Genomic DNA, 20,481 nt, shown 5'->3' on the forward strand with positions numbered 1-20,481 from the left:
TTAAACCAGGCCGTGCCCAAAGGAAGCATCATCACAGAATCCAGCTGACTGTAACAATAAATAAAATAAAAGAATTCAAATACATAGGCCTTTCCTGCTAAGAATGGAATTCCATCACAGCAGCAACAACATTCTGCTTTTCTCACCCAGCCAACAAGGAGACCAAACCCCACAGACTCAGCGTGTCCAAACTGTTCAACACCACATCCAAGTGTCCGTCACCAGCACGTGCCAAGTGAAGTGGCTGGGATAAGTGGTACCAGGGGATGAGGAATGGGATTTCCCACTGCAGATGTTCTCAAGATTTCCTGCTGCATGGACAGAGAGACTGACTCACAGACACCTCCCTGCCCACTCCCAACACCATGGGCCACCCTTCCTGAAGCCTGCAATTGCATCACACCCCTCAGGCTGCTGTGACTACTTCCAACAGGGGAAAAGTGAAAATATTTGGGGTGGTTTAGAACCTTTTAATAAAGTAAGGCAGCTGGGAACAGAAGTGTCAGAACCTGCCATGGAACCAAATGCAAAGGTTATGGGTTTAGGACACCACCACAAGTGGCAGAAAGCAGCTTGGCTGGAACAGAAATGGAGGTTCTGGATCACTGGGCTGAAAAGAAGGGATGGGAAAAGTGGTCAATTGGACTGAAGTGCTGTTGGTGCCCTGCTGCAGGTGAACTTCTACACTGTATTGACTTCTCTATGAGGAGTCATCAAAAGTAGAGAGTGAGATCTGGAAAGAGGAAATATACAAACAGGAAATAATACAAAACAGACAGAAAAAAATGGAAGGGGAAGGGCAGTAGAACAAGAAGAAGAAAGTCTGTCTCTGGCATCTCCCCCCTTCATCTGCATTTCTCTGACAGAGCTTTACTGTACAGAATGCCCTGAAGAAAACAGGAAAGCTTGAAGGCTGGACCATCCTCCTCTGCTTGCATTCCTCCTCCCTCTCTTTCTCCTCACAGCTCTGACATAGAAGGGGCAGAACAAATGCAGTTTTGGCATAAGCTGTCCAGGCCTGCCCCAGCACGCACAAAGCAAACGCAGACATAAGGAATTGGGCTGAGAGAGGAACTAAACTACATCATTTTAATTTTTTTTTTAATTCTCAAGAGCTTCCTCTGCAGGTGGATGGTGGGAGGAGACGTGTGTGTTTCAGATGTTCTGGAGTTCAGAACAGCAACCCTGAGGGTAAATTGACTTTTTTTTTTTCTTTTTTCTTCCCTAAGCACTGCATACAAGCAGGAGCCTTCCCATTGCCTTGGCTGCTGGATGAGGTTTGGACAGCAGAAGCCTTAGTCAGGTTACTGAGGTTGTCTTTCTCTCATTTTGAAAAGTGCTATAGGATTTCTAACACCCCCCTAAAGCCAAGCTTTCAAATTACTCCTTTAAACATTATGAAAAAGAGCATATTCATAGCTCTTTATAAGATACAGTTGACATAACTCTTTCTCCTGGGGCTGCTGGAGCGAAAAGAGAAATCTGTAGACAGTGATCAGACACTCAGATCCTTTTCCCTTATGTTCCCTTATGTCCCTGTTCCCCTCATGAAAATGCCAGACCAGGGTAAGGGAGCTGATTATGAGTAGCAGCTCTGGAGACTTTATGTGCCAGCCCCCAAGAGCACAGACATATAAATCCATCAATGCAAGCATGATAAAAATGATTTTATCTGCTTTTTTAACATAAAAAACCCTCAGAGGGGAAATCCAAAATGAAAAAGAATCTGTGGAGTGTAAAATCAGGCTTCAGAGAGCAAAACATTATCATTCCTAAAGAACAACATAAGAATTTTCCCTCTTAATGACATCCAAAGGATCGCTAACTTCAAGTTCCTGCCTGCTGCTTCAAAGAGCTTCCACAGCAATCGCATGGTTTAGCAACAGCTGCAGGAGAACCGACACTGCAGAAACCCACCCTCCATGCTGCCTTCTCTGAGAAAAAGGCAAGCTCCAAACCAAGCCACAGTTGTAATGTATTCCAAAACCCAAAAAAATGCACTTAGGGGACAAAAAAAGCCCCAAACCAACCCAAATCGTTTTTTTTTTAGGTTTTCAAACCCATAGAGAGCAGCTGTTAAATTACTATGTTGTGGCCTTGGAAATTCAGAAATTCAGACGTCTCTGTCCCTAAGTGCTCAGAGGGTCAGTCTGGGTGGGACTTGGTTTGCAAAGTCAGCTCTGCAGAACTTCAAAGAGCCAACATCCACAACTCACTGTTCAGGGACTGGCTGAAAACAGTAACCCCTCATCTTTAACAACACAACAGCCAAGGACAGGACTTTCCAAAGCGCCTCATCCTCATTTATCACCATTTGAACCAGTTATCTCCAGAACCACTTGAATCAGTTCTCTCCGGAAAACTGAAAACCTAAACCATGAAGACCAGCCACAGCAGAGGCCAGGGCAGTTCCTAGAATCTCCTTTTTCCTTTGCTGGTCACTTCTTTCAGATGAAAAGCAAACACACAAGCAAACAGAAGCATAAAACTCCTGCAAGAACAGAACATCCATCCTAACAGCTCCACATGGATGTAAATGCAGTGAGAAATTATAGTTGCCAGATGCACACTAACAGAATGAGTGAGCAAAATAAGCATGGTTTTAAGTTTGTTTTACCACAAAGGCACTTGGGTTTGGAATTCAGAGGAAGTTCTAAACACTGGTGACTACAGAACAAGGGCATGAACAGGAGATGCTCTCAAGCCAAAGGTGAGACAAGAACTGGAATGCAAACACTGCAACAAAGCTCAAGAACAAGGGAGTTTAACTTAGAAAAAGAGATCAGCACCTATATTTAAGTAGCTGGTTTTGCATTTCCACAGCTCTGCTGGTATCGCTCCCTGCCCATGTTCTTCCATTCCTCATGCCCACAGTCTCATTGCCTTGCTAAGGCTGCAGCTGCGCATGGTGGCATTTGACAACAACTTTATCACCTGTTTGGAAAATCGTGCAGAATCAAACACCTTGCCAGAAAACAAGGAAAGATTTCTTTTTAGCAGTGGTGACTTAAAAAAAAGCCAACTCAAATGCCTGGAGCTGTGCTTGTTCCTACTCATATGTTACAGAGTATCTCAGAGGGAAATTCTTCCATGATCTTGGAAAAATCTGTCTTATATTTCAAATATTAGTTTAGTAAATGGAAGAGCCTGCACCTCTACAGTGACATTCACAAAAAACAAGTACATCTAATGTGAGTCTATTCTCTGTTCAGGGGGATGGAACTACAGAATTTCATTAAAAACACAGCATTTGCTACATGAACTACCACCTGTTATTTCTGGGTTCCAAAATGGGTTTGCTGTGCTTTTTAGCTGTTATTCTAGAGGAGGGTGGTGGGTTTTTTTTCTCTAAGATTCTGATTCACCAAGGGAGCAATAAACCTGTACTTTGCAATACTGACTTTTTTCCCCTTCAGAAATTCTTGTAACATAAATAGATATTAAATACTTTAAGGCAGATCACTTTATTTAAAATGCCTATAAATATAAAATGCATTAATAAGACCTCTTAATGCTTGTTTTGTGGTTTGACAGTAAACGTAATGGCTTACAGAGAGGAGTTAAGTTAATATACCCCTGACCAGTAATGTTCTATTTGCTTAAATGCAAGCATCCAAGCCAAAATTAACATTCTGGTTTCTTTTAGAGGCAGCCTGCCATCCTGCAGTATAGCTGAATAAGCACTGCCTAATATCACGGGGCAAATCCTGTCCCCCAGCTAACAGTCACCCAAGGCTGAGAAGGAGGCAGGAAACAAAGATCCCAAGCAGTCAAGAGCTTGGCTCAGACCTACTCAAACCACAGGACTATCTCTCTGAAATATATTTTTCTGAATTACTCTACAGCTTCTTTTCCTGGGGTGAAGGTCAGCTTTCATTACCTAAATGTAACATTGAAATTGCCTTTAATTTTCCTGAATTTCACCTAGTTTTATTGCCACAGAATAAAGGATTTATGCAATGATGCCATAATATGTGTTTGCCTATTATTATTCCTCACTATTTTTTGGTCTTGCCAGTCACTCACAAGCAGATTCCTTCAGAGGCCTGAAAAATATTCCTAAGAGCGTGGGAATGTAGGTGGTCAAGGGAGAGACTCTTCCATTACTCCTCTGAAGGCTGAAAAGATGAAACATGAATTCAAATCCTATCAGACATCAGAAAAAACTCACAAGAGTGAGCCCCCAGGAGCAATGACTTAACAGTGGGAAGCATTTCAGCTGGACCTTGCACCTGAGGAGATGTCACATGAATGTATTCCTCATTCAAGAGTCCTCTTCCATGTGCTCTCTCCAGTGTCTAGTAAAGGGGTGAGCTCACACTACAGCATCAGAACCAAGCTTAAAAGTCCATCAGCCTAATCCATTGGAAACTAAGCTTCAATATTTGTTTAATAAATGGGTCTAGAGAACCCAACCCATCTATCAGCACCTCCCCACACAGATTTATTCACACCTGGCAAGCTGACGTTGCTGAGATGTTCTGCAGTACCTCAGCCCAGACAGGCAACAGGACTCAAAGACCCACAGCTATCTTTTATTTAAGACCTGGTCCATCAGTGTGTTCATCCCTAACAACCTTCACAGGCTGAAAAGGCTACACAACACAGAGATCCCCAATGGCCACAATGAAATCATTGACCCATTGGCATGAGGATCATCAAAAGTAACTGCAGAGCCACAGTGGAGCCCCATCAAGTGACAACTGTCAGAGCAAACTGGAATGCAAAATAAAAGGTAGAGGAAGGGACACAGAAAAGCAACTCATTAATGGAAAAGACTAATCAAACTCCCTACTCGATCAGCAAAGCATCTCCCTCCAGGAGGGCTCCCTCACACCAGTGCTTGATGAAAGAACACAAGACCTCTTAAAAAGCAGTTGTTCCATAGCTCATTTATGCTGAGCATCCATCTCTTCACTAGGAAGCATGACCAGGCAATTACTGTTCTGAGCTGTTATTTTTTCCCAAGCCAATTTGCTGCTCATAAACACCAACAGAGGCACAGTGAGGAGAATGAGCTGTTCCTGGATATTACAATAGCATGGGCAAAGGAATATGAGCTTCCTCCAAGACTTTCAAATGCCTCTGGAAAGACTCCTGCAGCCTCTGAGCAGAGTTTTTAATGTCCACATCCAATTTAGCCATTACCTCCTTGCTGGCACTGCCAACAACTGAGTGAGCATTCCCTGTGGGAGGCTTTGTGTTCCCTTATCAGCTGAGACAGAAGGCCCCACTACAAGGACAGCTCACAAATTAACACCCACAGTTCACATAAGCCTGCAATTTCCAAAGGCTCCCCTCAGTCCCTAAAGATACCCTTAGGATTTCTAGAATGATTTGCAAGCCCAACTCCAACAACTACTCATAGGTATGATCAGCACCACTTCAGGCAGCCCCAGAGGTCCTAGGGTGAAAAGAGTGGGATCAGCCAGCAGTTTGGTGGTAAGTTTGCCACATTTTCTACATCAAGGGAAGCAGCCATTTTCATTGTGCAAAAATCGGAGATAAAAATAATTTTGGACTTAAAGCCAGGTTTTCTGCTGGAAATCAAAGGACTGCTGACTTCAGCTGCCTTTAACAATGACGCATATCTCTTGTGAAACAGGTGTGCCATAGGAATCTTTAGGAACCCAAGAAACATGTCAGACAAGACCATCTATCCACTGTGGATTACCCTCCTCCAAAGTAAAACACAGCAGCACCAAAAACCTTGCAGAAAATACCACTCCCTAACAATTATTTCCCCTAAGTGAAAACTTGCATTTTCAGTTTTTAAAAATGGCGTTTTATTGTGGGAAATACCAGGAATCACACAAATGGAGAAGAGGCACATAACACAAGAAAACCAAAACCTTTTCTTGTACGTGAAGGTCAAAACAGTTCTTGATTTCTGCTGTCAAGTCAGCTTTATCCTACCCTGGATATGACCTATTTACTCTTATTTCTTCTTTTGAGAGTGAAATGCCTACTAACCATATTCATAACTGTGAGGATGAACCTTTGGGCAGCCTCTGCTCCGTGGTACTGCACCATGTCAGCATCTGCCACCACCAGGGTCTCCACTGTGTACTCGTTGGTGAGGCGAATCGCGTTCCTCCTCTCCCGCCAGTCACTCGTGGACTTCAGTTTCTTTTGTCTCTTCTTTTCTGAAAAGTCAAAATACCTTTTAAGGCTGGCAGATCATAATAAAACACTCCCACCCTTTTCAACAAACATTCTCGTGCATATTCAGGCTGTAACAACCTTGAAATTAAAGTGCTCGTGGCTGGTTAAAGAAGCCACCAAGAGGTTCCACTGCAGGTACAACTGTGCCTCTGGGTGCACAGATGATGGGCAAAGAGGGAAGAGGATGGGAAAAGTTCAAAAAAAGCAAAAGATTAACTGTAATTCAAATCAAGAAGTCATGCTCTTGCAAAAAATGTCAGAAATTGGAAATACTGCTTGTGAAAGGAGTAACATTCCACTACAATGGAACAAGGGCTAATTAAGGAAAAGCTGGTTGAAATAAAATTTAGGATAGGAAACCTTTCTTTGGGATGCAACTTACACAATAGACTCTGCTGGTTCTCCAGGGGAGTTGTCAGATATTCCGGAGCCAACATTCTCATCAGTTGCATTTTGCCTTACTACCAGCAGTACTGGAGCAATGCAACAGAGCATAAGATAGTCTCAAAATTTTCAAATTAAATCAGATTGTTTTGGAACACTCATTACTGGCCAACTGCACAAGTCTCTGGCTGAAACCCAGAAGAGCAGAAGGTCAAGCCAGATAAGACCTTCTCTGGCTTTCTCTGCTCATTTATTGCTTTTGGCCTGAGCAGCAGAACCAGCAGCTGGTGGCCACCTACATACAGAGCTCACGAGCCTCTTTCCTGGGACTGTGACCCAAAACCAGGGGACCCCCTGCACCAGCTGATTTATGAACTTCAGTTACAAGGACCTGTGGCAAGAACCCATGGCAAGGACCCATTTTAAGGACTAGAAAGTGAAACAGTGGTCAAGCTACCACTGATACAAAAAATTAAACCACAGAAGTTAAACCTCACTTCCTCCCAACAAAATGTCTATGTATTAATAATTTGTCTTCTAAGCTGAAAGGTGAACTGTGTTTCACCAGCAGATGCGCAAAGCAGCTGAGGCATGACCAAAGGAGAAGTTCAGGTATGAAATTGAACATGCTTGCTTCACTGCAGCCACAAAAAAATGTGTTCATGCTTTCAATTGTAAAATGAAAGAGAAGCAAATTAAATCATTAAAACAAATCTATTCTTGCAATAAGAAACCAACTGCCAAGATTCACTGAAATTCTCTCTGCTTACTGTGATATATTATGGATAAGACACTGACACTGCTATTAATGCTGATTTTTCCCTGTGGAAAAGGGAACAAAACACACAGGTCCTGCAACAGCACAAATACAACATTCAGGGCAAAACTGACACAGGACAGACCCTAACGGATGATCAGACAGGTCCCTCTTATGTCACACAACACATGCTGCTCATTCCCCAGAGCAGAGAATCACTTTTTAATTTTCTCTAGATTTAACCCGAGATCCTCTCTGAGCAAAGCAGCAGCCAAAGCTGAGCTGGTGTTCATTGATCCTGATTTTCCACAGCCTGTTTACCAGCTCCCTTACATAATTCAGCTTGAATTTCCCTTCTTTCCCAGATCATCAGTTTTCCCTGACCCTCCTGCATTCATGGTGACAAACTCCATCAGCCACAAGCCCCCCAAAGCCCACCTGAAATGGACTCCCTGCCTTCACCTTCATGCATTTTCTGCCTTGTCAATATGCACATTTCCACACATCCATCCCATCTCCTCATTCCCAGTTTTCTCGCAGTCATCCAGTACAGCTCTGCACGTGCTTTTCTGCCCAAGGCATCAACTGTCAACACTTGGTACACATTTTAAACTGAGAAAACAACCATGAAATCTGATTTGATTTTTTTTTAAGAGAGTTTGGAAATATCCCCCTGGGTCTAAAGAGACAGACAGGAGTCTATGGACAAGAAAAAAAAATGAAAACGTGGGGTGATCATAAATAACGGAAGCTACATGCCAGCAGCAAAGATGAAAATAACCGAGTTTCAAGCCTGTTTTCACATGGGCTGCAGGACGACTACAGGAAAGTGCACAATCATGGCAGAGCTGCCACAGAGCAGAGAATCTCTATAATAAAAATAAAATAAATAAAATTTAAAAATTGACTATGCAAGAAAGAAGGAGAGCTGAATGCACCTTTGACTTGCCAACTATGAGATGGAGATGACTTCCTCAAACTCCTGTGGAACAGCTCACATGTTTGTGTGTTATTTTATTCCTTTAATTCCATTCATTTCCCATCCCTCCTTCTGCACAGCAGCACATCTTTAGCTACAGGTCCTGAACATTATCATTTAAATACCAAGGAGAAATCAAAGAAAAAAGAAAAGAAAGTGAATTATTTCAGTAAAAACACTGACATTTTGGGTCTTGCTGCTATCAGTCAGAACCTTCCTGAAAAGAACAGCACTTCCCCATCAAATTCTTATTTTGGCAATCCCCTAATAAATGTTTTCAGGCAGTATAAATCTCTTATCTATGGAGAAGTTGTTCTTATGGGGTGCTAAGCCTAGATTCAACTGAATCTAGGCCTGACATTGAATGAGCTGTGTAAAAAGGTTTAAGTGGAAGGAAAAAATCAGAGTTCTCTGGGTTTTCACTTAAAAATCTCTTTTTTTGTGGAAAAGAAGACACTTGTGTCAGAGGAACAACTCACTCTGCTAGACTGGAGCTTGCACTGCAGGGAGAAGAGGTCATGCCATGGTCATTTGCCAGTGTGGTCCCTCGTCCAGAGGCAGATGAAGGAATTAGCACCTCTTTGCAGCTGAACAAAACTGTGCAAGGTGTGACTTTTGGAGAGAAGCAGCCTAAAGGGACCCCTGGCAAAGGCTGGGCAGTCTTGGTTCACACACAGCCTCTGGGCCCCATTCCTCCCGTGGACTGGCTGCTTTCCACCGAGGGGTCGGGATTAGAGGATGTGTGTGGAGAAGCACCACCCCACAGGCTGCCTGGAAACACAGCCAGAGTGACCTGATGGGGAGAATCCAGGCTCTTGTTGTTAGCCTCACCCTCACATTATCCAGGTGTAAATTTACCTTCCCTTAAAACAGGCAACAGGACTCAAGGGAGCCCACAAAGAGCTCAGGAGGTCACTGCTGAACCATCCAGAATAGGCAGAGCAACACCAGCTACTTAAAAAAGGAGAGGTTTTCCAAGTCTGCAGCTCCTCCATAGGGTAAATTATTTTATCCTGTCCACTTTCACAGTGGTCTCTCTCTGCATCCTCCTGCCTACCACAAAGGCAAACAATTTTCCAGAACAATCAAGCACAAGGAGAAAACAAAGCATTTGCATGGATGAACCATCACAAAGAGAAAGGAAATGCACATATCCCATATCACAGATGTTCAATGAAGAGAAAGACCCAAAATCAACAGGAAAAATCCTTGTGAAGTGCATTTGCAGCTCATACCTGAAAGTGAGTTGATTTTATGGAAGTATACAAAAAATAAAAATACCCCATCTCTAGAGCCTCACTTCAGAAACAAGCCAGTGCAGAAAAGTCTCACTCCTGCCCTGCAAGATTTATGGACCATGGGCAGAGAATCTCTCCATGAGTACATGAAACCCCAAACTAAAATAAACACCAGCCATTAAAACAAGGATTAAATGCTTGGTGGATTCTTTATTTGAACAAACTGATGTTACAAATTTTGTGGTGCAGATGTTAAGTGTTAGTGTGAAGGCATAAGAGGCCATAAACCATGGGCAGGAGCTGTCAGAGGAGTTTACATTGCAGGGAGCACACAGCACATGATTTTAAGAGTCAGGTGTTCCCTGCTTAAGAGGTCAGAGAATTTCATATGAAATATGAGCTGAAACAGTCAATCTACAACACAGCACATATATGCTGCAGGTGACTGGGCACAAGGGACATTACTCTTCGGCCAGTCACTCTGACAAGAGTGCTACACAGTCTATTGGGCCAAAAATTCCACAAAATTCAGGACTGTGAAGGGACAAGACACACCCCCAGATGCTCAGGATAAAATGGCTGTGACACTGCACAAGCTCAGTAGGTGGCTTTCATTTACTCTTCCCTGGCTCATCACCTGCAAAGCCACATGATCATACCACGTCCTGCAGTCTTTGAAATCTCCCTCAGAATGGGAAGAACCAGAATCCCCACTGTGATCAGAAGCACAACAAGGCTCTTCTGAGGCCTCTGTAGAAAACTCCTTATGTTCAGTGCTTTTTATGGCAACTCAGCAGATGTGCAATTCCAGAGCAACCGCCCCAAATGACCTTTTCCTATTACACACCAAAAGCACTGTCTAGCACTGTCTGGCTTTTGGCAGATTCTTGCTGTAAGTGCAGAGGCCTTTCCTGATCCTCCTACCTCCCTTCCAGCTGCATTTCCCAGACTCATCTAAAAGCAACTTCTCCTACAGCCTTCCACTATTTTTTCCTGCCTAATCTTTCCCTTTGAAATTTCAGCTACCTCATTCTTGTTAAACCTACTGGCAGTCTCTGGATGCTGTTCAACAAAAGCCACAAATAAAAGTTAAACTACAGGGTCTTTTCTGCAAGGCCAGATTTTTCCTTAGAAGCTCTTTCCTGTTGCTGCCTTAAAAACCCTCTCCAGCTCTTCCTCGAAGCCCTTTGCTCCCTTTCCTCCTCCCATGACCCCTTTAACATGTCCATATACCCTCGATGGAGGGCAAGCTCTGTTTTACCATGTCCTGTAACTTCAGCAGCATAAAAAGGAAGAGAGGGTATCCAAGTGGGGCAAACAGCTAAAATTAATTCTCCCCAAGCCCCAGGACTTTCCAGAGAATCTCTGACTGGTACTCACATTAGGCAGGTTTTATTAGCTTCACCTGAAAGTAAAATTCATCACCTCTCCAAAGCAAAACAGAAAGAAAAGGGAGATCCTGCACACAAACCAAGCCTAGAAATTAAAGAAAGGATGTCCTTGAGGTATATTCTTACTACTTAACCTAAAACCATATGTCAATGCTGAATTATCAGAGGGACAGGATGCCACAAAATTTCTCTGGTACCAGCAGCAGGCTAGAAACACCTCTCAAAAGGTGACTAATCCCAGACATGGAGACATGTCTGGGATTCACCTCTGCCAGGATGCAGCACATCCCTGTGCCCTGCCCTGTTATACCTCCACCAAAACCTTGGAATTTCAGATTTACCACAGCCAGCTGATGCCAGTGGGTTGCCTGAAGTTCAGGAATTACAAATGGTGGCTCATTGAAAGAACAGCTGATTACAGACTGAGAGCTGTCCTCTCATTTTTAATGCCCTGTCCTACAAAAGTGCATCTCCAATTTCTCTCTGACTGGAATGGCAGACAAAATCAGGCACCAACTGCTAGGAAAAATTATTGCACACCAGAATGATCCATTATTCCCTAATTCACCTTCCAAAAATGGTTTTGTTTTGCTTTGTGGTTTTTTTGTTTATTTTTTTTCCCCAAACAGCCACTTTCATACCAGATCACAAGTTCATGACTATTTCTCTGGCACAGCAGCAAACAAGAACTTGAGACAGAAATAATGAACTCTGCATCTCAAAACACCACAGAGATCTTACTGCAAGGATTGTTATCCAAGTCAGTCTGTGGCTTGGGACACATCACTTAAAACCTTATTCTTCTGCAAAACAAACTCAGTCATCAACACAACACATAGGACTTTGTTTTAATGGGAGGTCTGTGAGACAGGACAGGATAAGCACTGTGATCTCTGCTCAATGGTTCAGTTTGTCACCAGATTTTCAAAGATTCCCACCTCCTGGACTATGTGCACTCATCTCCCATGAAAAGGACACTTTCCTGGTGGCACAAACAAGGCTCATGGCAGATAAATAAGACAATTTACAGTGGTACAGGAGCAGGCACACTGAGCATGGCTTGAGCTGTGGACAGTGATAACGTGGAAGAAGCAAAGACACCTCAAAGATGAGCAATATACCTTTGTCCAAGAACCACCTCTCTGCTTTTCTAGCCAGAATGACCATGGAATATCCATGAACATCCTGAGACAAGGACACCGACAATGTGTCATCACCACCTGCCACGCTGGATTTCACTGGGTTCCAATGGAAACCAGCACTCAGCTTTATCAGGAACCAAGCAAAGGAGCAGCACAGCTGCTCTGGAAGGGGAAGAAATCCATTCACTACGTGTACTTACACTTCCTTTTTGTGTCTCTTTTTCACCTTGACAGCAGTGGAAGAAGAACCTGGAGTCCCTCACACTCCTCAGGATCGCCACTGAGGAACCATCCAGAACAGACTTGCAGTAAAACCTCACTTGCCACATGTGATGGAAAAGGACACTTCTGAATGTAAGACTGCTCCAGGAGGCTGCTGTTTATCAGCCATGAGGAAACAATCACAGGCTTGCAGGGAAAATCCAGACTCCCTGTTTGGAAGACCAGGGATCTGGAAAAACCAAGGGATTTATCCACAGAAGTGAGACAGACTCCCATGGGTAAAGCGCTGAGTTCCTGATACAGGGAATCCTTCTGGGCTTGCAAACACTTAATCACATTACATCTTCTGTGGAGCCCATTGTTGAAATCCTGCTTTAATTCTCCAACAGCAGCTTCCTAATATGGACTAATACAGGTTGCATTACATCTCTCTATTTTTAGTGCACGTTTTTGGCCATAACAACTGCTTTTTCAGGCCAAGTCAAACCTGCAGAGAAAACCCAACTAAGAGACAGTGATTAAAGATGGAGAAATGCAACGTAGCAGTAACATGTGTTTAAGATTTATACCTGTTCAGGGAAAGCATTCTCTACATTTGATACCTGCACACCAGCACTTACTTAAATTATTACCAGCTTTGATAAATTGTTAAAACAGGTTGCAAAGTAACTATGCAGAGAAGCAACACGTTGTTACTTTGTGAATTAAAATATTGATCTTCTATTATTTCACTGGGTGCGCAGCACATTTGCATTAAAGGAAAACTGGTTCATTTAAACTGACAAAAGGGTTTAAAGCAAACCCACATTTAAGAGTAATTTATGGGGTCTATACCATAAACATGAAATAACAACCTTCCCTCCAAAGACAAGCTGCTCTCTCTCATGCTCCTGGACTGTATTTTATATCAAACCCTTTCTATGTAAGGAGACTTTCATACATCACTGGAGACTTTTGGAAAAGTTGTAACAGAATCTACTTTTCCCAAAGAAACAGAAAGTTTTATGACATAGAGGAGATTCCTATGCTTTCACAGCATGGTTTGAGTCTGTCTTGAACATTGATATTTTCTCAGAATCAAGAAAAATGGAATAATTTTCCCATCCACAGACTTTGATGGCAAAGAAAATATGCAAAATAAGTGTCCAAATCTCAGTAAATAGTTAAACCAGTGTTGTTCCATGATAGTTAACATAAATAATCCATTTACTGCAGCTGAGGTTGTGGTGGACATTGTCACATGGAAACAGCTTTATTGTATGTCACAAGGCCACAAAGACAGGGCAATTAAAGAAGCTCTATCTCAGGGGTCGGGCACTGCAAAAATCATGCATGATGCATTAAAAGAGATCTTTCTCTCCTGTCTGGCTCTTCTGCAGGGAAATTCTTACTTCTATGTATTAAAACCTGCAAACAAAACTCCCTTTGACTCCACTCTCTCCACAGTAAAAACACTTCTCCAGGATCTTTGACAAGAAATTTGTCAGAGCAGGGTGTGACAGGAGGTTTGTACAGATGCTGCCCAGTGTCCAGAGATGAGAAGTGTTTCACATCACTGGTGTGAAGCTATTTCCCATGTTCCTCACAACTCCATGCTGCAGAGCAAGTGAAACCCAACCTTCCCTTCCTTCCCCCTCACTGCATGTGCACCTGGAAACCTTTTAATAGGTTTTCTGTTTGCCTCACAGGGGCTCATGTTCATGCCTGAGCAGAAATGTGCATTGTGACTTGAACTCTTTCTCTTGCTGGATGACAGGTGATAAAAATAAAACATATTCACATATCATATGTCTAACAATAGCACCTGGCCCGTGGTGATGGGATCCCTCCTTTGCGGCTGGAGCACTTTGGAATTACAACATCAGCCCTGGGATTTTTTTTTTAACCCATTAGTAGACACTTTCAGGTTCAAATCTCAAGGATCCAGTCATGCAAAACCTTAAGTACTTTCCCATTCTTGACTACAGCCAGATTAATCCTCTTATACAGATTATTCCAGGAGAAATTTGGCTCCCACAAAGTTCTCCTGCAGACCTAAAAATAATTTTGAGTGCTGCAAGACATGTTACACCACTTAGACTAAAGGAGTTGTTTTAGAGATTTTAACTACCCCTTATCAAACCAGTCTGATGGCATTACCTGGCCCCAAGCCACCTTCCCTCTCCCAAGGCTGGGGTGTGTAGGGAGAGCACCACATTTCTGGGTAGAACACAAGGGCAATGCCCTTGGAAAGCTGTGTTCTCTGTCCCCTCAGTAGCACTTCCTAATTAAGTTCATTTTGCTTTCTTAAAGTGCTTTCCTGCTCCTCCTCCAAATACTCACACAAGTCATTACACTACCAAGCACCTTTGTTTTACAAGTAATTAAGTTCATATATCACAGGAAACTTGTCACTGGGAAATTTAGCCCTGTTTAAATTTTCATAACATGATCAATAATTAACATTAAAAAATTCAGCTGATGTTTTGTATTTTGTTTCCCAAATAACCCCAGATTATGCCAGCTACCTCTGAATTACAAAATTTTAAGAAGAAAATACATATAGGGGTGGTTCTTGTGTATTCAGAAAATACAAGAACAGCAGTAAAGGACTGGAAAATGCCTAAGGATGGCACTTCTGTGCCCTTGAAAAATACTCATTTTATACTGTATTTACACAGACCTGTACTTTTCTGTCTATGTCATTCCACAATACAGGGTTTGTATCTAAAATGTCTGGCATAGAAATATTCCCATGTATTTACAACCTCCAATCTTTCCTGCCAAGTTTTAGCTTGGGTGAGCCAAATTTTAAGCCAATGGAAAACAACCTCTAGTACAAATGTGACCAGCCCATGTTGGTGAGTACTACAGCGAAGAGACCTTTTCCCAGCAGAAACTCTGGAAACCCATCCCTAGATGGCCGCTTCCACACAGTTTCAATAGAAATGGACCTTTTGTGTGCCAGACAGGATTAATTTTTTTTGTTTCTAAACTCCTTGTGCAGGAAAGTTAATCCAAAGCAGACAGGAGTCAATTAGGTCGTTAATGTGCTAAGCCTATTAACAGCCATGACTTACATTTCTCTCCCTCAACAATGACAAACATTCAGTGATCTGCCTTTAAGTGGGAAAGCCCACGAGCAATTGCATTATTTTAGGACTGGGCTACTTGGAGCAGTGGCTGTATGCAGGAGCAGCACTGCAGGGGCTTGGCTCCCTTCTTAGCACAGCAGAAGGAATCAGCACCCAAGGGATGGGAATTCTGTTCTCAACTGTAGCAGTGGGTCCCCAGAAGCCTTCAGGAAGCAGAAGATGCCACTGGAAATACTCTTTTTTCACTGTCTTCCTTTAGTATCTTCATGCTCACTCAGCTCCTCTTTCCCTTTGTGATCCCATATAATTATTACCCAGTGTCTCCCCAGTTTCCTTCCTTTCGCCCCTGACCTGAAGGAGGGAATTTCAGTTCTGCCAATGACAGGGAGCATCCTGCCCCTAGAAAAAAGGTCAAAAGGTTCAGTGGCAAAAGGATAAGGCTGATTTCCTGGACTGATTTTGGTTCAGTTCAGCTTTTAACTAATGGCTGCCTTTTTTTATAGTGTAAGAATTCTGAAATGCATTTTCTGTGACCACAGGGCTGCAGCACCTACAGAACTTGGCTGGGAAATCAGAGCAGTGCTAAATTCTGATGTTTTCTCTGAAAAGAGACATAAGGGATCTGTAACTGTAACCAGATCCAAGATTTCATTCTCAGAGAATCAGAAAGAAGATTGGCTTAGTCTGAACTCCTGAGAATGATAAACCTGCTGAACTGTGAAGCACTCCGCTCCACACAGGAGAAAACAAAGGCCCTGGCTGCAGGATTTACCAGCAGCAGTGCCAGGGAGGACACGGCTTAGGAGAAGGCACAGGTCACCCCTGCTGGTGCACAGGTCTGGTTAAACACAAAAACTGTGATTCAAAGCCTTACAGGCAAACTTCAGGTTCCTGGCTGCCCATTACAGTGAGTTCCTTCAGGCCTCTTCCACTGCTGTTCCCACAAGGAAGCTTTTTGTGCTTCCTGTTGCTGCCATGTCCTTCAATGTCCAACAGCAGCCCCTGTCTCTAAGCACTCTGCTTTTCCCAAACCAGTGAGTCTCACTCCTGTACCCAGAAAACCTCCCCATTTTGCCTCTCGGCAGCCCAGCAGCACAACCCACTGCTCCATTTATGCAGCCCATCCAGGAGAAGGCAGAAGCTGGAATATTGTGTAGTGGGGCAGGAAGGGAATGAAAGGAACAGAAGATACAGGGACACTGCAACCTAATGAAGAAATTACACAAAGTGCATAAAAAATACCCCCTATGCAACCCACCCAGAGAGAATTCCAGAAAGGATAAAATTCAATTGCTCCAAAGAAGTCAAAAACTAGACCAATTTATACCAGCTGGCAATTTGACTGTGTAGCTTTGAAAGTGGGAGAAGACAGGATATGATCAAAGAACAGATTTAGCCATTTTTCTCTTGAAAAATGATAGCAAATTATAATATATGATATAACAGCTATTTTATCAGATAGAGCTTAAGTTTGGTTAGTCAAACACCAGGTAGAAAAAGCAAAATCAAGCTCCTAGTTAAAAAAGTCACCTTGTTGAACTACATGTGCTAGTTCCAAATGCACACAAGCCCTTACAAAAGCAATTAAAATCCATAAAATAATACAAAGTCTGCTCAGTTGACCCTGATATGGATCATGTACTCTGCTAGATAGAAGTAAGAATGATGGCATGAGAAGCTGAAAAGAAAACAGATTGTTTTGAAAGACAAACTGTGCATCTCTTCTATCTCCAGATACCTCTTTATCCTATTATGAGCTGGATCCCTGGAGTTGGACTCCATAGATGATACTTCTGATTAAAATATATCAAAGTAGCTGAAGTGATGTTTTCCACATTCTGAAATGTGAGGATCACCATTCTATCCCTGCCTGCTTGGCACAGCTCCAGTGGAGAGGTGAGATGGAAGAGCCTCCCCTAACCTTCACTTAAACACTTACTTCACTTAAACAAACCTGGACCTTTGCTAAAAACCCAGTGAATCCTTCCCTGAGCAGTGGTCACACTGCAAAGTTAAAACAGAATTTATCATCTCACAAGTTCAACGATACAGCACATGCCCTGACAACTTAATGTCTGCGATGTGACCGCTGCCTGAAGCAGCAGCAGGATTCACTCACACTTTCCATCTTCCCCAGCTCCAGCCACCCAACCACCAGAATTACAAAATATAAACATAATTCCCATGGCTGCTCTCTGGAGCCACTCCAAGCTCACCTGCTACAACCTTGCAGTGCTCCTCAGGACCGTGTGTCTCAGTGGGATGGCCAGCTTTGGTGGATCGTCTCCGCCTGACGAAATGTTCCTTTCCACTAAATGAGGTCTCAGATGCATTCACAGGTTGGATCAGCAGCTGCTCTGATCCAAGCTGGATGTAGCCAACCTGCCCACAAAACAGAACAAAAAAACCCCCATCAGTTTGGTACCCAAAGCTTGTCTATCAGCCCAGTCTGAACCCAGGTCATTTCATTGCAATCATTATTTATTGTGAGGAAATGATGTGATTATGGTTGTGTTCAGCCTGTGTAATACAGATTAAAGAACTTCAACTGCTTCTCATATTTATTTTTATATCACTGAGAACTATTTAGAATCAATGCACTGTGCATGTACAAAGAAAAGGTGGAGATTCCTGTCAACACCTTTGGTTTCCCTTCTTCCTCTCCCTCCAGACACAGCCCCACAAATATGCATGTTTTACAAGATGCTCAGCTCACATGAGGACAAATAAATCCTGTTAACAGAAATCCCTTCAAAATCACCTTTCCAACTGCCAGGATTGCACTGCCATAAAATGGCATTTATTGTCTCAGAGAGCACGGAGGTGACACTGCCTGCACACAGGAGGCCCCTGTGTGTACCACCCTCACAAGGAACACTGAGTGAACTGATGCAAGTGTAACTTGAAGAGCCAAACGTGTTTTTTGGGACCAAATACCTGTTCCCAACTACATTAAGGGCCATATAGTCAGCACTGCTCTCCCTGCCAGCCAAGGGTTGGATTTCAGAGATGAAGTAGGAATGGACTGTTGTACTGTCCCAGTTACAGGATTTTCCACCATACCCAGAATATGTGACACAGGGAAGGCAAAGACCCTGCCTAAGTAACTCCATAGGGTCCAGGTCGGAGCACTAAATCCCTGCGTTCCCTGCACCAAGTCCAGACTTTACACCAGGGCCGGCAAGAACACCTTTGGAAGCCAGCTTCTGCCTCAGGAGAGCCCTCCTCTGCTCACAATCCAGAGCTTTTAAGGTTCTTTTATGCTTTTTCCACTCCTTTTCTGGCATGAAAAGAAGAGAGTGAATTCAAAGTTATCACCTTAAAACTTAACAAAGCCTCCAGGTTTAGTAATCAACACTGAAGTTGAAACACTTTGCACAAAGTGAGTATTTACAATGAGGGGTTCTTACTTTTCATTGTACTAATCCAGTGATTACTTATATTGCAATTAAAAGTCTCAAAACACAGCTCTGCCATGTACCCCCCCTTGCGAGAAGTCTCTAGTTCTGATTTAACTTCTGTTAACAACAGAAGGCCTCACCTGGCCTGCCAGGATTGTGCACCTGAAAGGTAAAGGTGCTTCCAGAGAGGTCCAACACCCATCCTATACATAAAAAGAGAGACCAGACCTTTCTGGTCCCCCCCTCCCCACGTTCTGTGCCAGCCAGGCAACTCTCCAAAGAAATGCTCTGCACGTACATGCAAACGCTGTGTGTTCAACAGCTGACTGTACTAATATGATTTATAATATACATTACATACTGTATATTGTACATTTCCACACCTCCCTGCCAAATTCAGTCCTCACGTACACCCAGGAAATCCCTTTGGCCCAGTATTTCCAGCAAGAGGAATTTCTGCTAGCAGAAATGAGAGCTCTCCTCCTTTGACAGCCACACGAACTGAACAGCATCCAAGGGAAACCAGGGTGTCTCAGAAAGGGTCACTGACTTCCAAAGAGTAATTGGACAAAAATAAAACTGTAAAAATTGGTGTCTCCACTGGCCATGGCTGCAAAGCACAGCAGAGACAATCAGTCCCCTGTCTCTAAAGAGACAAGAGACACCTCTCTGGGGGCCTTCCAAAAGAGACGTTGCTCTTGAGGCAGGGGAGTTGCTTAAGGATAAAATGCCTTGGCACCTTCCATTTACAGAGAAAACCCGACATTATTCCTTGGCCCTATGGAATGCTCACCAGTTTATAAGACCCACTCTGCCCTGGAGTGTCCAAAAGGCTGCCCTTTCATTTAAATCACAAGTTGGGCTTTGTCAGAATTGCTTCAGAGACAGCAAAAGCCCTGGTGACTTGTTCTTCCAGCCTCCTTTACAATGTTCTCCACTACTTCCCCTCCTTGTTCCAATCTTCCAGCTGGGAGGTAGCCCCAGCTCCCTTTTTTAATATAGGTTTTAATTATTTAGAAGAAGGGTTGTAAATCTGGTGCCATGGTACTAAAAGCCACACCAGAGCTCCTGACAGACTGCCAACCATTTCAGCTGGTGCCAAAAATATGTAAGAAGAAGTCAGTTTCATCACTACCCGGCATTATCCCAACTTTCTGGCATCATAAGTGAAAATAATTTAAACCATTGGAAAAGACTTATGTTTCACATTTGCTGTGGAATTGTGAAACCTATGGAGGGAAAGAGCCATGCATCTTCACCCTGGAATACATTGGGAAGCATCTCAAGATCAATCTGACAAGGCAAACAGAGGTTCAAGCAGGAAGGGTTTACAGGATCGTGCCTGTAAAGTATTCCTAGGGAGTCAAAAATTTCCCCAAACTTGGCATCTGGGTTCTGAAGAGTCCCCAAACCTGTTGGCCCAGAGGAGATCTTTTGGATTCTGTAACTTGAATAGTCTGATCATTATTTTGCTTTTTCCACAAGAAATGCATTCCTCATTTGCATCCCTCAAATCCTCCAGATCCTGCCCTGTGCTAATCCCAGCATGAGATATCAGACATCAGCACTGGACAAAGCCTCTGTGCTTTTCTTCTCCTGTCTGTACGATTTAAGGGACTGGAGAAGCATTGGATTTTGAAGATAAGGAAGTAAAACAGAAGACCCCGTAACTCTTGGAGCTACTTTTCCCACATCTCTGGAAATCATTCCAATTAAGTGAAATGCTTT

At 43.1% G+C, this 20,481-nt stretch overlaps 1 protein-coding gene across 1 annotated transcript in view; it reads right to left on the reverse strand.

Annotated features, from left to right (window-relative positions):
* ADAMTS17 (ADAM metallopeptidase with thrombospondin type 1 motif 17) overlaps positions 1-20,481 on the reverse strand; it is a gene marked incomplete at both ends in the record, with an annotated part of 152,857 nt that overhangs the window by 125,361 nt on the left and 7,015 nt on the right. The window contains 2 exons of the mRNA XM_082291026.1: positions 5,974-6,146; positions 17,569-17,734. Coding sequence (XP_082147152.1) covers positions 5,974-6,146; positions 17,569-17,734 — 339 coding nt within the window. The remainder of the gene's footprint in view (positions 1-5,973; positions 6,147-17,568; positions 17,735-20,481) is intronic.

Source organism: Coloeus monedula (assembly GCF_965178545.1).
Source record: "Coloeus monedula genome assembly, chromosome: 14".
NCBI classification, from domain to species: Eukaryota; Metazoa; Chordata; class Aves; order Passeriformes; family Corvidae; genus Coloeus; species Coloeus monedula.